The 17,900-nt window shown below is 38.1% G+C and overlaps 1 protein-coding gene across 1 annotated transcript in view; it reads left to right on the forward strand.

The window, feature by feature from the left end:
• Positions 1-17,900, forward strand: part of LOC115217013 (putative uncharacterized protein DDB_G0277255) — a 35,284-nt gene that overhangs the window by 2,618 nt on the left and 14,766 nt on the right. The window contains exons 2-7 of the mRNA XM_036507516.1: positions 1,718-1,769; positions 3,113-3,197; positions 3,609-3,671; positions 5,551-5,612; positions 11,490-11,591; positions 14,361-14,574. Of these exons, the coding sequence (XP_036363409.1) occupies positions 1,718-1,769; positions 3,113-3,197; positions 3,609-3,671; positions 5,551-5,612; positions 11,490-11,591; positions 14,361-14,574 (578 nt within the window). The remainder of the gene's footprint in view (positions 1-1,717; positions 1,770-3,112; positions 3,198-3,608; positions 3,672-5,550; positions 5,613-11,489; positions 11,592-14,360; positions 14,575-17,900) is intronic.

Genomic DNA, 17,900 nt, shown 5'->3' on the forward strand with positions numbered 1-17,900 from the left:
GCATTATTAACAGAGAGGATAGATCAGGCACAGGAGATGCTGAGCAGATTAGAACAGGAATTGGTTGGGGAAGGTAAGGTTGTACTGTAACGCAAAGAAAGCAGAGCTGCAAGTATTCAGAGATGGTAAGTTGTTCAAGGTAGTTGAAACTTTCAAATACTTAGGTGCGTGGACACAAAGTACTGAAAAAGCCATCGTAGCAAAGAAAGCACTTGTGTGGAGCACATGTCATAAATTGAGAAAGGTATGGAGTTCAAAGTTAGCAAGGAAATTGAAAGTGAGGTTGTTTCTGGCAACAATAGAGTCTGTTCTTCTATACGGGGCTGAATTATGCACACTCACTAAAGCATTGAAGAAGCAGTTGGATGGTTATTATATGAGTATGCTTAGAATGGCATTCAATGTCTCCTGGAAGAGTCATACAACAAATGCTGACTTATACCAGGGACTACCAAAAGTAACATTGACTATATGATCAGGAATTCAAAATTATTATCGGCAATATGTTATGCATTCTATACTTTTGTAACAGTTATATGTGGTTGTTTATTTGTTGTGCTTCAGTTGAGATAGATGAAAGTTCAATTCTCAGGTGTCACCAAGTATGCAATGGTTATGGTTTGAAGACAGCTATGAAATAAAAGACAGAAGAAAATAATTGTTGAAATGGTCTTTATTTTACTGTTACAATTACAAAAGACAACTGCTCCGACTTTTTGTTGCATAAAGATTAGTCAAAGTTCTACTGTCCATTTCATAGGTAGCTGTGTTCATCTTTTGTCAACTTCTAGGAGATGTAAGGAAGGAGAGAGAGAAAGAATAATAGAATTTGCCTCTCTGGATTGACAAGTAGAGAGGAGACCTAAAAGTTGTATAGTCCCTCGGTGACATGTACATAAAGTGCTCCTTTGCCTAAGCACAGATGAAAGAGGGATGCTCTTCAACAAGGTGCTGAGTGAAAGAGGAAGAATTGAATTTGAATTTTGTATTTATAATATTTTCCTATTAAATTAAATCAGGATAAATGATTTTGCATCTGTTATCTGATCTGAACTGTATTTAACCTAAGGATTTTCAGTGTACAATAGAACTTATCTAAATATGACAATTGACTCTCATAAATTTCTTAGTGCTAATTCCAAGAAGAATAAGAAGAAATTCAAAGAAAAATCTAGTCTAGGTTTTGAATCCTGGCTAAGAATCCAAGAAGCAATTCACTTAACTTTTTTCAGTTTGCTGAGTTGCCTACATATTTCATTTCTTAATTAATAAATGTGATGTTAGTATGAAAAATTGGCTGTAATTAGTTTGTTTTTAAATAATCATTTTATTTAAAAGAACTTTTGTTTATTCTTTTCAGTGTTAGCCATGTCTTTAGTTGTTATATAAATTCTCATATTTTCAGAAATTGTTGACTTAGCTTTTTTCCTTCACTGGGAACCTTAATGTCTTTGAGACATAAAGTTAGAGTAGAACCTATTATCAGCATAACAGCCTCCCAATTGTTTGTCATCTGTTTTTCTATCACTTATACACTATTGTATCAAAGGATACAATTTAATATTGTCTGATAATCCAATATTTAACACCTTCAGCCACACAACCACAAATCTTCAATGTTTCAAATCTCATTACAGCTGTAGTATTTTAGGAAATACAAAGGGTAAAGTAGGGAGATACGTACATGCCATTTTGATTTATTTTTATTATTTTTCAGATCACACCCAGGGACTTAATGAGCCAAAGTTTTTGGAAGTTCTTGAGAAAAGGTATGCTGTTGAAAACAAATTTACTTTCATCATATCTAGAGCTAAAATCTTCACGACCACTAAACTCCCTAAAATTTAGCTGTGTTAAATCAATGAGAAAGGAGCTTTCCACTGGATAAGATACCTCACTATTATTGATATTATTTACAAATTTGGCACTTATTTATATAAGCTACATAGACTGAGGTACACTTAGACATGTCTCAGGAATTTATAGATAATTTCTATACATTGACAGAGATACCTGTGGCTGTACAGATTTCTCTATATTATTTTTCTCTTACATGAATTGTTTCCCATTACCTGCAGCAGTCAGAAATGAAGTTTTCAACTATTGCCAGGTCTGATACCTACAACTGATATTGGCAGTTAGATGAACTGAAAAATATTTATAGAAGTCTCTTGCTCAGAGACAATGTAGAGCCTCCAGTAGGTATGACCCTACAATCTATGAGCTGATTACCTAATGTCTTATCAACTCTGACAGTTTATTTCCTTATTTTCTGTAACTGACATTATCACCATGATTATTATCATGTTTGTCATCATTATAGTCATCAGTTGTCACCATCAACATCTTGATTTTTATGTCTTTTCTTTTCTATGCTAGCATGGATTGAATGAGACTTATTGAGGAAGTCTGCTATGACTGGATGCTTTTCCTGTTGCCACTCTTTATTTGTGTTTTTCAAGTTAGATAAATTTTGTATTTTACTCTACTGCTCATTCTGCATTCAAATCTATGAAACCATCAAACTACGGGATATGCTGTTTATAGATGTTAACAAATGTCATCATTGCTTTATGTAAGAAAAGGATGGGAAAGACTCTGGAGTTATTGCCTCAAATGGCAACAAAAGTATTCTCTGAGAGTAAGGTAAATCATAAGATGCATATGTATGAAGTGCTGTATACCATAGAAGTGAAACATGGACACTGAGCTGAAGATGTGCAAAGATTTGGCAGAAATGAAGCAACCATGCTCTACTGGATGTCTAATGTTAGTATGCATGAACAATGGAGTACAAATGAATGAACAGAAAAATTGGCTGTAAGAAGCATCAAATGTAGTTTGCAAGCAAGATGACTGAGCTGGAACTGATATGTGGTGCATATGAAAGATGACAGTTGGGTTGAGACATTCTGAGTGACCCAAAGGGAAGCAACTTGTAGAAAAAAGAAAGACATGGGGTGGGGGAATGCTGAAGGCTAAGTTTCACAAAAAAAGGATGATAAAGGATACGAGTGGTAACATGTTGTACTAAAGAGCCATGCAACCATGGAAAGTGAAGTGTTAAATGCTGATGATCACTGTTCAATCTTCATATTTTTCTTTTGTACAGGCAATCTACTCATTTATACTGTTCTAAAATGGTACAAACCATTCTTCTCAAAATGCCTAGTTTTAAAAAACTGGAACCTCATATAGTAAGTAACTCTTGTTCTTTTTTTCTTTTTTTTTTATGTTGTGATTGAATGATGTCTGTATCCAAAATATTGTTCTTCTCACCTCTCTCAATCTGGTTGACATGAGATACCACAGTTCTTGTTTTATATTTGGGAGAGTTTTGAAATACAACAACTTCCTTGAAAATACAAATACATACATACATGTATGCATATACCCACATTTCATTAGTTAATTCACAAGTTATTTCATTAGTTAATTCTAAATACTGTCATACTCATTGCTAGTGTTGTATAATAGAAAACTATGGTTTCCTAAGAGCAACATAATTCTACCCTAATATCTCTTACTGACATGAAGACCACATATTTTACACTCGTCCAAGATTTTTTTGAGTTTTGTTTTTAAATTTTCTTTTAATTATCATGCAGAAAGTACTAGAAGTCAACAGTCCAACTGTAATTGAAGTCCCCAATGATGAACATTCTTCTCAAGTAAGATAACTTAAAAAAATTTCTTTTATTGTTTTAAATTGATTTGGCTTCTTTTTTTTTCTGTATTATATTTTTAAGTCAAAAAAATCAACTGTCATTGAACAATTTTTCCAGGCAGTAACAGGTTATTAGAGCAAAACTGAAGATTGTTGACAATTGCCAATAGCACTGTCTTGAATTTGGCCTTTCTCAATATGTAAGAAGGGAGTGGGTAGGAACTCGACACTGTGTACTTCATGTGAGAAACGGATAGTAAAATCTATGGTAAGCTGATAAAGGACGAGAACTTTAAATAAGATAGATGCACAATAGCAGGACTCATGAAATACAGTTCATGAACAGCTCTCATGAATCAGAAGCTGATAAGTGTTATAATCTAACTGAGCCATTAAAAACTGGAATTGGTTGTAGCTAAAACAAAGTAACTAGTGTAAGGAAGGAATGAAATACGTTTAGAGAAATGTTATATCTGTTGACAACAAAGATATTTTTTCTACATGCAAAAAGCAGGCCATTTGTGTGTGACATCATATAGTAGTGAGACATAACCATTAAATATGGAATGTTGGCAATGTCAAAGGAAAATGAAAATATGATCTCTTGAATACATTCTGTTAACTTACTCGTGTAACACAGCATGAATGAGTTGATGGGGTGGCTAGTCATTAAAGGTATCAACTGAAGTGAAAAAATGTCCAAGCTGTTCATTGTTCAGTGGACTGAACGATAATTACTTTGCTTGGAATCAGATAAGTTTTGGCATTAGGAAGGACATTCAGCTGAAGAAAATTCTGCCTCAATGAAGTCTCACCTGATCCATTCAGATATTTAAAAAAAGTGGTTGTTACTACAGTGAGGATGCTGTTATATGTATCTGTGTATATCATTGCTATCATCATCATCATTTAATGTTTTGTCTTCCATGCCACATGGGTTGAACAGTTCTACAGAATCTGATGAGTCAAAGGACTGTCAAACTCTAGTGTCTTTTTTTGCATTGTTTTAAGAATCGGATAACCTCAGTGTATTGGGTGCTTTTTTCATGGCCCCAGCACTAGTAATGCTGCCAAATAACTCACAAAACAAAAATACCCTCTTGATTGAGTTGGTGTGTAGTAAAGACATAGATGGCTTTATGACAGGTGTCAGAAAGCTAATAGATGAACAGAAACAGGTGTCTTGCTTCAGAGGACATATGTAGCTACTTTGCGTTATACCAGGGTGGATGGGAGTAACTGAAAGAGAGATAAAAATTATGAGGACAAGGTATAGGGGTGTACCCTCAAGTTATAAGAAGATGGGTAGAAGAGAGAATAAGGACAGAAGATCAAGAAGGGTGGGTGGGTAAGTTCACAAGAGTATGAGAGAAAAGTGATAGAGATGGAGGTAGAGGTGAATGCTGAACAAGTATGGCGGTATAGTTGATAGTAAATATGAGTTTGATGGGAAGGTGATAAGGAATAGAAGTGATAAATGGTGTGATAAATAGCAATAAAGAAAGAGTGGAGAAGAGCAGAACAATAGAATCAGATAGATAAGAAATATGCTGATAAAATGTGGAGTGGGTGGGTAAAGGAAGAGTCTGGGGAGAGAGAGAGAGACAGACGGATGTACCATGACAGAGATGGAGGAGAGAGGTAGACAGGGATAGCTACAGTGAGTGACAAAGATGAGCAGCAGTCAATGACAAAAAAAGAGGTTATTAAAAATGAGTTATGGAAGTCATGAGATGTAGCTCAAGAAAAAAGGGAGAGATAACTAACTAGTTGCACGGGTAGAGTGATCAGGAAAGAATAAAAATAGGAAGGTGGATGTGTGTTTGTATGAAAATATATATATATTTATTATTTATAATGTTGATTGTTTTTTTATTTTGTAGAGTACCTGTTCTACGATCACAGTAACCTTGTTACAAGCTGGCCACTGCCTTGGTTCAGTCATGTGAGTTTCTCAAAGACTTCTCTCTTTAATATGCAAAGTTGAAAAAAAAAAAAATCAATGATTGTTATTTTCCTTTATTTTTCATGACAGGTAATTAAAGTTACGTGTCATAAACAGAGATTAATTTCTTGTTAATGCATCTAGATCATGATGTACTCTAAATAAAATATGCAAAAAATTATCAATTATCAATTAGGTGCTGGCATGGCTGTGTGGTAAGTAGTTCGTTTCCCAACCATGTGCTTCTGGGTTCAGTCCCACTGTGTGACACCTTGGGCAAGTGTCTGGTAGATAGAAAGTAATATATATATATATATTACTTATATATCAATTTTTATTTCTCTTTCCCTTCCAGAATTACAACTATTAGTGGTTTGGAGTTTAACTGCTCTTTCTAGTGAGTCAGATGTCCTATTATGGTCATCTCTTATGTGTTTAAATGAATAATATATAGTCTATTGACTATTCTTTCTTTCTCGCTAGACCACTGGTAGCGGAGAATTTTTCTAAGATTTATTAATTAATGATAAAAGGATTTTATAGACTATATATTATTCTTGCTATGTGCATGTGCAAAGTTACAGCTCAAATCCAATTGAAGTCACCTTTTTCTATTCTGTAATTCGTGTTTGTGGTGAGTGTATTTGAAAACCTGATCTTCCATATAAATTTAAAATTAAGTTCTCCCAGAAATCCTGTCCTTTACCTCTTGTTTCTAGCATGTCTGAGGTGATATCTGCGCCTCACCCCCGATTTTTTTTTCCTAAATTTTTTCCATTTCCTATGTTTTCAGTACAGAGGATTAGGAGTTTGCTCCCAAAATACGTTCTCAAATTTTCTCCCTCCCCATCCCAATTTCTTCATTTTTTAAAAAACTTTTTTCAAATTTTTTTCTTGATAATCTACAGAGAAAAAAACAGAGAGTATGAATCTAAGAATTTTCTTCTTTTTTTCTTAAAGAAACACTAAAATCTCCTCAAACATCCACTCATCACCTTACCACTTTCAAAAAGCTACAAACTCCCAATGTTTCACTTTTAGCTTTTTGGAAAGTGGGGAACAGTAATAATGCCATTTACCTGTTGTTTCAAGCATGTCGAGTTTTCTGGTAGTGCTCTAATATTTTTTACATCTGCTATTTCAGAAACATCAGACGAAAATGAAACATTGGATGCTTTTAGCTTTTTGAAAGCAAATAGGTGATGGGTATGCTAGGTGGGGAAGGGGCATTAAGTGTTTCTTTAACATAATCTTTTTTAAAAAAATATTTCCCAGATTTGTAATGTCTGTATTGTCCTACATGGATAAAAAATAAAAAATTCGTCAAAAATTTACAAGTTAAGAAATTGTGGAAGGGACAGGAGGAAACTAAAATTTTGAAAATATGATTTCTGGGCAAAATCATATTAAACCCCTCTTACATGGTAGAACAATACATAGTTTGTGATCCTTCTTAAGAACAGAAAGCACTTCCAGACAAACAAATGCAAATTGTACCCCCATCACTTTTAAACAAACAATACAATATGGCTGTATATCATAAAACCCGGGCAACACCCGGATGCATTGCTAGTATATGTATATGAGTGTGTGTGTGTGTGTGTATATATATAGATGCATATCTATATATGTGTGTATATGTATATCATCATCATCATCATTGTTTAATGTCTGTTTTCCATGCTCGCATGGGTTGGACAGTTTAACTGAGGTCTGTAGAACCAGCAACTGCACCAGGCTCCAATCTGATCTGGCAATGTTTCTACAGCTGGATGCCCTTCATAATGCCAGCCACTCCAAGAGTGTAGTGGGTGCATTTTATATACCTCCGGCACAGGAGCCAGATGGGCGGGCCTGACATCGATCATGTTCAGATAGTGCTTTTTACATGCCACCACCACGGGGGAGAGCCAGCAGGTACTGGTATTGGCCACGTTTAGATGGTGATTTTTACTTGCCACAAGCACAGGGGCCAGTCAAGCAGTCCTGGCATTGATCACATTCGGATAGTGCTTTTTATGATATATATATATATATATATATATATATATATATACACATGAGGGGCGTTCAATAAGTAATGCCCCTGGCCCACTTCCCATAGCAGTAGAGCAACGAAACTTGGCACAGTTATTAGTCTTTTTCTATATAGGTACCACCCAGAGTTATGCATTTCTCCCATCGTTTGATGCAGCTCTGGAGACCGTTTTTGTAGAAGACCCCAGCTTGGTCCTCCAATCACGACGTGATTTCAGAAATCAAGGCTGCATCATTTGGGAAACGCTTTCCTTTCAAAAACAACTTCATGGCTGGGAAGAGGTGAAAATCAGAGGGTGCAAGGTCAGGAGAGTAGGGGGAAGGGGGGAGTTCATAGCCGCACGCCTGTGCTTCTGATCTGGCGACACACGAGTTGTGGACCGGAGCGTTGTCCTGCAGGAGGAGGATGCCTTTGCTGATCTTGCCCCGCCTCTTCATTTTGATAGCTTCTCTTAATTTCCTCAAAAGTGAATCATAATAGGCTCCTGTAATTGTGGTACCCTTTGCCAGGAAATCTGTCATCACTACTCCGTCCTGGTCCCAGAAGACTGTGAGCATGACCTTGCCAGCGGAAGGCTGCACCTTTGCCTTCTTTGGAGGAGGTGAGTCATGGTGCTTCCACTGCATTGACTGGGCTTTGGTCTCTGGATCATAGTGATGGACCCAGGTTTCATCCTTGTGTAATCAGTCTTTTGAAAAATTTTGACTCATCTTCTTGGCACATCTCCAAATTCATCCTCGAGCACTCAACGCGTTCTTGCTTCTGGAAAGGTGTGAGCAGCCTGGGAATCCATCTGGCAGACACCTTTTGCATATGCAAATGGTCATGAATGATATTTTCCACAGACCCGGTACTAATCTTGACCTGATGGGCTATTTGGCGAATTGTTATGCGTCAATCTTCCAAAATGGCAGCCTCAACTTGACGGACAGATGCCTCATCAATGGCAGAAGGGGGGCGACCAGATCTGGGAGCTGTTTCCACAGAGTTCCGACCATGTTTGAATTCACAATGCCAGCGTTTTACAAGGTCATATGATGGGGCATCATCACCATAAGTTACTTTCATTTCATCGAAAGTCTCCTGTGGTGTGCGTCCTTTCAAATACAAAAACCGGATCACTGCTCGACACTCAACAGGCTCCATTTCACACTTGACTCAGTTCAAACACCTGTAAATCAGAAACCACAATTAGTTCAGAGCTGTAATTTGCCATTTAATCTATAGAGATATAAATAATTGCACATGCAAAATTTCAGCTAGATCAAACAACTGCAAGTGAGTCAGGGGCATTACTTATTGAACGTCCCTCGTATATATATATATACATATGCGACGGGTTTCTTTCAGTTTCCATCTACCAAATCCACTCACAAGGCTTTAGTTGGCCTGAGGCTATAGTAGAAGACACTTGCCCAATGGGACTGAACCCAGAACCATGTGGTTGGGAAGCAAGTTTCTTACCACACAGCCACTCCTGCGCCTATAAATGTGTGTGTGTGTATGAACTTTTACATGCATATATACGTTTATATGAGGTGTAGTCAAAAAGTGTCTGACCTTGATTTTTTTTGCACAAAATAATAATGTATGAGTAAAATCCACATGAGTATTAGGTGGCTGTGTCTTTCCTGAGCATGCACAAAAATTTTTGTGTCTGAAGGTTGTACCATTCACCCACAGTAACATGTTGAGTGCAGATGTGAAGATTGTGCTGTGCGATTTTTCTTTTTGAATCAAGATGACCAAGTGCATTGAGCAAAGATACTGTATCAAATTCTGCCAAAAACTTGGTCATATGCACACCCAGACTATCAAGAAGATTCAGTAGGTCTTTGGAAATGGTGCTATGGGAAAAACACAAATAAAGGAGTGGTACAACTGGTTCACAAATGGCCGAACCTCAGTGGACAGTGAGCCATGATGTGGTGGACCATCCACTAGCAGAAATGATGAAATGATTACAAAAGTTCTTCATCGCCTTTGTGAAGCTGTGCAACGAAAGCAACCCAACTTGTGGACAGCAAAGAACTGGTAACTCTACCCTGACAATGCACCTGCTCATTCCACTCACGTTGTCCAAGCATTCCTCGGCAAGCAAAACACACCACTTGTTTGTCAGGCTTTCTACTCACCAGACTTGGCTTCGTGTGACTCAAAAACCATTCAAAGGGAGAAGATTTGAGTCAACAGAGGACATTAAGCAAAATTCGATGGCACAGCTCCACAGCATCCTGAAAAGTAATTTCCAGAGATGCTTCCAGCAGTGGCAGGAATGCTGGCAGAAGTGTGTAGATTCCTAAAGCGAATACTTTGAAGGCGACTAAATCAAAATGTTAAGTTTTTTAATATTACTTGTCTTTTGGTCAAAGGTTGGATACTTTTTGACTACACCTCGTATACATACACACACAAACATATGTGTGTGTATATGTATATATACATGTGGATGTGTATATATGTGTGGAGGCGCAATGGCTCCGTGCTTGGGACAGCAAAACTCGCGGTCTTAGGATCGCAGTTTCGATTCCCAGACTGGGCGTTGTGAGTGTTTATTGAGCAAAAACACCTAAAGCGCCATGAGGCTCCAGCAAGGGGTGGTGGCGGTCCCTGCTGTACTCTTTCGCCACAACTTTCTCTCACTCTTTCTTCTGTTGGCCTGCTTGCTTAGCCAGCGAGGTGGCGTCATTTAAAGGCTAAAACAATGTGAAGCGCATTGTGACCAGCGATGTGTAGCAACATCTGATAGCCTGGTCGGTCACGGTGATCACAGTGATATATATATATATATATATATATATATATATATATATATATTGGCCTGCTCCCTTAGCCGGCGAGGTGGCGTCATTCGAAGGCTAAAACAATGCGAACGCATTGTGACCAGCGATGTGTAACAACATCTGATGTTCTGGTTGGTCACGTGATATATATATATATTCTGAGATTCCCTTCGGTCACAACACAGACCATGGGATTGCACCTAGAAAGTTACCCTCCAAGGCACAAGTCCAGGCAAGGTTGTTTATGGAAGACCAACAGTTGCCCACACATACTGGCCTCCTCTCCATGCCATCGATGTTATCCAAGGGAAAGGCAAGGGCTGATACAGCTTGGTACTTGTGACATCGCAACTCATTTCTACAGTTGAGTGAACCAGAGCAACGTGAAATAAAGTGTCTTGCTCAAGAACACAACACACAACCCGGTCCAGGATTCGAGCTCATAACCTCACGATCGTAAGCTCGATGCTCTAACCACTGAGCCATGCGCCTTCATATATATATATATATATGTGTGTGTGTGTGTGTGCAAAAATGTATATATATATATATGTGTGTATATGCAACAAGCAAATTAGCTAGTTAGTTCAGTGACTGTGTGTCATTTGATTTCTATATATTGTGAGCTGGAGTGATCTACTGCTATCTCTAGTGGACAAGTATCCACCACTAAATGATGACCACAAAGAGGTTGAAACTGTACAATCTAGTGGTCCCATAGCTAGAGGATGGTAGGGTCCAGTACCATGCTTGCAATATATATTGGGTGCAGATTGCATCAAATGACCAGCTGGATGAAGCATCCTCCAGGGGTTAAAAATAACAGTAATGTTAGTTCCTATGGAACAGCTATGTTGAAGTGGTGATTACTATCATCATACATCCACTTCACCCCACCACCACAGGAAATTTATATATTTAGTTGCATACACTATATTCTGCATGTTTTTGTTTGTGTGTGCTCTTTATGGAAGTTGTATTTTGCTTTTGTTTTTCTTTTGTGGTTTAGGGTTATTAATTTTCTATATTTCATTTCCTTTTATGTTTTCCCAACAGGTTCTTAATTGAAGGTTCCGAAGGTACCGTTCTATACACTGGGGACTTCCGATGGGAAGAGAATGAATTTTTCCGAATGTCATGGCTGAAGTCTGGAGACAAGTATATAAGAATTATAGTTTTATCTTTCACTTGTTTCAGTCATTTGACCACAGCAATGCTGGGCTACCACTTCGAAGGGTTTTAGTTGAATAAATCAACCTTAGGACTTATTTTTTTAAGCGTAATACTTATTCTATCAGTCTCTTTTGCCAAATCACTGGGTTATGAGGACAAAAACACATCAGCACCAGTTGTCAAGTGGTGGTAGGGGACAAACACAAAGATACACACTCACACATACATATATATGACAGGCTTCTTTCAGTTTCCTTCTACTAAATCCACCCACAAGCCTTTGGTCTGCCCAAGACTCTAGTAGAAGACACTTGCCCAAGGTGCCATGCAGTGAGACTGGACCTGGAACTATGTGGTTGAGAAGCAAGCTTCTTATCGCACATCTGCACCTGTGCCTAGTGGGTTCTTTTGCTAATACGGCTCCAGTCAGTATTCTTATAGTAGCACTACAGCATGAAGTATTTTTAAGTGCAAACTTAAGTTTTTACTGAAGGTGAGAAGTCTTTCTCTGATGAATATTGGAAAAAACTGGAAACTAGTCAGATTAATCTCACTTTTTTCTTCCCACTGAGAGATAAAAAGTTGTCATACACAACCATTTTATTTACTTATCACTGTGAGGTTTAAAATTTTATGTTTATCAAAAATGGTATGCATTTTCTAAGTATTCTAAAAATGCTAAATTGTGCATTTTTAATCATGTTTCACACACACGCACACACACATATAATATTTATTTCTTTATTGCCCACAGGGGGCAAAACATAGAGGGGACAAACAAGGACAAACAAAGGGATTAAGTTGATTACATTGACCCCAGTGCATAACTGGTACTTATTTCATCAACCCTGAAAAGATGAAAGGCAAAGTTGTCCTCGGCGGAATTTGAACTCAAAACATAACAGCAGAAATACTGCCAAGCATTTCACCTGGCGTGCTAATGCTTCTGTCAGCCCATCGCCTTAATACACACACATATGATATTATTTAATAGACACAATGCATGTTTTTATATGATACTAATAGTTTCTTATGCTGAGAACATGCCAAATAATGAATTATAACATGTTTAACATCCCAACACAGTCATCAGGCACAAACCGTTATTTGGCATGTTCTCAGCATATGAAACTATTATAGCACATAAAAGCATGTATTGTGTCTATTAAATAATATCTATCTCTCACCAGATGGAGTCCTTTTTCTGTTGATTTTACCATCATGGAGCAGTATATTATATATATATATATCGCTTAGGCAAATCTAATTAACCTTTACCTGAATCTGGATATACCCATCTATGTACACATTTTAAAATTAATCTTATTCTATTTATGGGAGGAGCTCTTGATTTTCATCCCCCACATATGTGTTTGCTTTTTCATTTGCAATGCTTTTTCCCATATATATATATATATATGCATAAGTGTAATTCATTTCCCAAATAAAGTGCACCTCAAATTCAAGGCTCTACTGAAACTCTAAGGTGTTAGTCAGACACTCAACTATGAATCCACTGCATCTTAGAGCAAAAACAGCTCTAAGCTAATGAAGTTCATAAGATAATTGTTTATTCATTTGTCATCTCACTTTCTGATATGTGTATGTGTGTGTGTGTGTGTGTGTGTGTGTGTGCTTATATATATATATATATAAATGAGTGGATTTGGTAAATAGAAACTGAATGAAGCTCGTTGATTGTGTGTGTGTGTTTGTGCCTCCTTGTTTTGTGAATATGTGATAGTTGTAAAAGTGTATGAAAAGTACGGGTAGGCTTGTAAGCCTAAATAGTTAATAAATTTGGCCAAAAGGACAGAATATGGATGTAGAGGAATGTGTTATGGACATACTGAATAGATTGAAAGGTAGTGGTTAGCTTGTAATCGGTTAATTAGAATTACCATAAAAGTGAATAGTAACATGACTTAGTTCTTCTGAACTATGCCTATCCCGTGTCGAGTAAGGTCAAAATCAACCTCTAACTATTTTTAGAACAGAGTTCAAGACACACATGCTACAATTCAATCAGAATAAACTCTCCGTCCATTAGGATGTGAAAAATATCAGTCAATTTGCCCTGAAGAGGTTTTTTGCTTTTTTCAACTTCATAATGTACTTTAAATGCACTTAAATGTGTAAATATGGATAGGAGCAATGAACTGAAATGCAGTGTAGGCAATATGAATGAACTCATAAATTTGACTGGACTATGATGATAATAAATGAATTGATTATTGTGTGTATGTATTCTCCATTTTCTTTGTATTGTTAAACTTTTTCTCCTATATCGAGAACAATGGAAATCTCTATAGCAACAACTGGAATTCCAGAAGTATAAGGTAAAGAAGAATCAATGATAAACACTAGTACACATACACAAGTAGAATTCTCCAGTATCATTAATCAATATAGTGCTAAACTGGTGTATGCTTGGATAATATATCTCAAAGAAAGAACAAATTTTTTCCATACAGACATATATATATATATATATATTTATGTGTATGTATACACACACTGTACAGTTTGAAAGTTATTTTATATACTGCATATACACACTTGCCTAGCTAACTGTTAGTCTTCCTCAACTAATGTTGTCCAATTCTGTGTGAACATGTTCAAATGCATGGTCAACTTTGACTGAAGAAGTATGTGTGTGTGTGTGTGTTGATATGGTGGCTAAACTTGTTTTGTAAATTGCCAATTTGGTTGCATATTAATTTTTGAAATGTTCTTGTGTAATTCTAATTTTAGCATGAAATTAATTAAAAGCTTGTATGTAGACACAACCTTCTGCGTTCCTGAGGCCTTTCATATTCCAACTCGAACACAGTCATATGAAGCTGTCCTTTCTGAAGTTACAAAGCATTTTAAGAAAAATGACGCTAATTACGTATGCATCTTTTCTAAAACCAGCTTTGGTTATGAACACCTGCTAGAGAAACTGGCTAAAGCTTTCAGAATGAAAGTAAGCTTTATTTGTTGTTTTCATTGTCATTCTGTTTCTTTACTTGTTTTTGCTTATGAAGGAGAATATTAGAACTATTGATCTCATTTCTTCCATCTGTAAGTATGTTTGATCAGTCTGATCTTTGTCATCAGGTGATTTATATAGGTTAGAGTCAAAGGAAACTTTTAATTCAATGTTTCTAAACCATCTTTTTTTATTATTCTAGACCCCTCTTTCATTTAATCTAAAAATAAACTTGAAAAGCATGCAGTCCACCATGGAGTAATGACAGGTTGGGTTTCAAGTCATAGAAAATTTGCTTCAATGAATTCCATCTGACCCATGCAAACATGAAAATGTAGACATCCGTATGATTTTGTGTGTGTATGTGTGATCATCATTTATGTGGGATGACGTCAGCAGTTGGATGAGTTGACCAGAAGTTGGGGCTGACCGGAAGGGGGCAGCAGGCAGGTGCGCGCACACCGGTCATTTCGGCCTTTCCAACGAGGGTCGTTGAGGTGTGAAGACGTGGGAAGGCGTCGCTAAGGTTTGGGTGCAGCAGCTGCTATCTTTAGTGTTCGGGTCGGGGCTGTGTCGAAGGATCCATTACCACTGAAGGGTCTCCATCACGAGGAAGTGAAGGTAGGTGCCTTTATATTCGAATCGCGCACACACTACAATTGTCAATAGTGGCATGGGTTGGACGGTTTGACCAGGGTTGGTAAGCTGGAAGGCTGCACCAGACTCCAGTCTGATTTGGCATAGTTTTCTATGGCTGGGTGCCCTTCCTAACGCCAACCACTCCAAGAGTATAATAGGTGTTTTTACGTGCTACTGGCACAGGTGCCATTTGTATGACACCAGTATCTGCTATGACTGCAATTTCTCAAGCATGACATAATGCCAAAGGTCTCGGTCATTGCCTCTGTGAGGCCCAACACTTGAAAGTAACTCAGCCACTTTACCTCCATGAGGCTGTTATGATGATGATGATGATGAAATGTCTGTGTGTGTGTATGTTTCTAGCCATGTATCTCGTCTATAGCCAGACACTTGTATTTGTTTCTTGCTTGAGCTTTCCAACAACTGTCATAGAGCCACCTTCCCCTCTCAAATACTCTCTATTTAGTAGTAGGGGCTTTTTTCCTTTTCCTCTCCTCGTATACATGTGTGTGTGTGTGTGTGTGTGTGTGTGTATATATGTATGTATGTGTATATGTATGGTTGTATATATATGTGTGTATATATGTGTGTGTGTGTAGAATATATATATATAGAATTTAAGCTGGGGTCATTTTCTGGGTCTATTGTAGAATAAATGCACACATATATGTACATACATACACACACACTTTTGCCTGCTCCAGTATATATATATTATATATATATATCAACATCAATGGAAATTGCAGCTGTGATACCAGTGCCGGTGGCACATAAGCAAACCATCCGATCATGGCCGTTGCCAGCGCCGCCCCGAGTGGCACGTAAAAAGCACCACCCGACCGTGTCCGTTGCCAGCGCTGCCCCGACTGGCCTCTGTGCCGGTGGCACGTAAAAAGCACCATCCGATTGTGGCCGTTGCCAGCCTCGCCTGGCCCCCGTGCCGGTGGCACGTAAAAAGCACCACCTGACCGTGGTCGTTGCCAGCGCCGTCCCGACTGGCCTCCGTGCCGGTGGCACGTAAAAAGCACCATCCAATCATGGCTGTTGCCAGCCTCGCCTGGCCCCCGTGCCGGTGGCACGTAAAAAGCACCATCCGTCCGTGGCCGTTTGCCAGCCCCGCCTGGCACCTGTGCCGGTGGCACGTAAAAAGCACCCACTACACTCACGGAGTGGTTGGCGTTTGGAAGGGCATCCAGCCGTAGAAACATTGCCAGATCAGACTGGGCCTGGTGCAGCCTTCTGGCTTCCCAGACCCCAGTTGAACCGTCCAACCCATGCTAGCATGGAAAGTGGACGCTAAATGACAATGATGATGATATATATATATATATATATATATATATATATATATATATATACATATATATATATGTATGTATGTATTCACACACACACACACACATATATATATATATAACTCAAGAAAGTTAGAGGTTGTGAATCCAACCCACTAAGGGATAATATCTATCCAATATACTGCTGGTAGAATACTCAATTATTAATACACAAGTGTTTTTAATTGCATTGCAATTACATTACCTAGTGTACTAAATGGGTGAAGGTAAAGAGATATTTTACCATTAATTTATATAGCAAAAAGAAAATGGAGAGGATCAATAGGTGGTTCATCAACTTTTAGACATTATATTATGTTAACTTATCTAACTATTTTTAACTAATTTCTATATCTATCTAATTATTTTAACTAATTTATCCATTATCCATCTCGCCTCTCGTGTATTCATCAACCATCGTGTATTCGCGCCTTCTTCTTCCGGACAATCTTTACTTAAAAAACGCAGCCCCAAACTTCTGCTCTTTCATTCATTCATTCATCTAGCAGATAAGTTGAATGCTTATTTATTTATTTTCACTTCCCCATCAATCATACATGCTTTCTTATCTATCTAACTATTTTTAACTAATTTCTATATCTATCTAATTATTTTAACTAATTATCCATTATCCATCTCGCCTCTCGTGTATTCATCAACCATCGTGTATCGCGGTGCACCCGCCCTGCCCACCCCCACCACCAATACCTGATATCTCTATATTTTTGCTCCATCCATACCGGATGTCGCTTCTCCCACCACCATAATAGGTGTCTACTCTTCGAACCCCCCTCTTCAATACGCTATTTCACCATGCATTACCCCTCTCTTGATATCCTACGTTCTACTTGCCTAGAACCTGTCATCATTTCTCTGAACCACCCCTCCCCACTGGTGCTCCCCTATATTTCTGCACCCCCCCCCATAAAAAAAACACCATCCGAACGTGGCCGATGCCAGACCCCTCTGGCACCTGTGCAGGTGGCACGTAAAAAACACCCACTACACTCGCGGAGTGGTTGGCGTTAGGAAGGGCATCCAGCTGTAGAAACTCTGCCAGACTAGACTGGAGCCTGGGGCAGTCCCTAGCTCCCCAGACCCCGGTCGAAACCGTCCAACCCGTGCTAGCGCGGAAAACGGACGTTAAACGATGATGATGATGATGATAAACTGACAATTACAAGAATATACATACGTGTATAACATATTATGCTTTACATATCTATATATATAAAACTGTAGTTGTGTGAGTGTCTATCCCCTTCGATTTAGATTCCTAACTACTCCCACATTTTGCGGTGCAGTTTAACCAAATTCGGGTATCTTATAGTCGTGATTCAT

This window comes from Octopus sinensis, linkage group LG11 (assembly GCF_006345805.1).
Source record: "Octopus sinensis linkage group LG11, ASM634580v1, whole genome shotgun sequence".
Taxonomy (NCBI): Eukaryota; Metazoa; Mollusca; class Cephalopoda; order Octopoda; family Octopodidae; genus Octopus; species Octopus sinensis.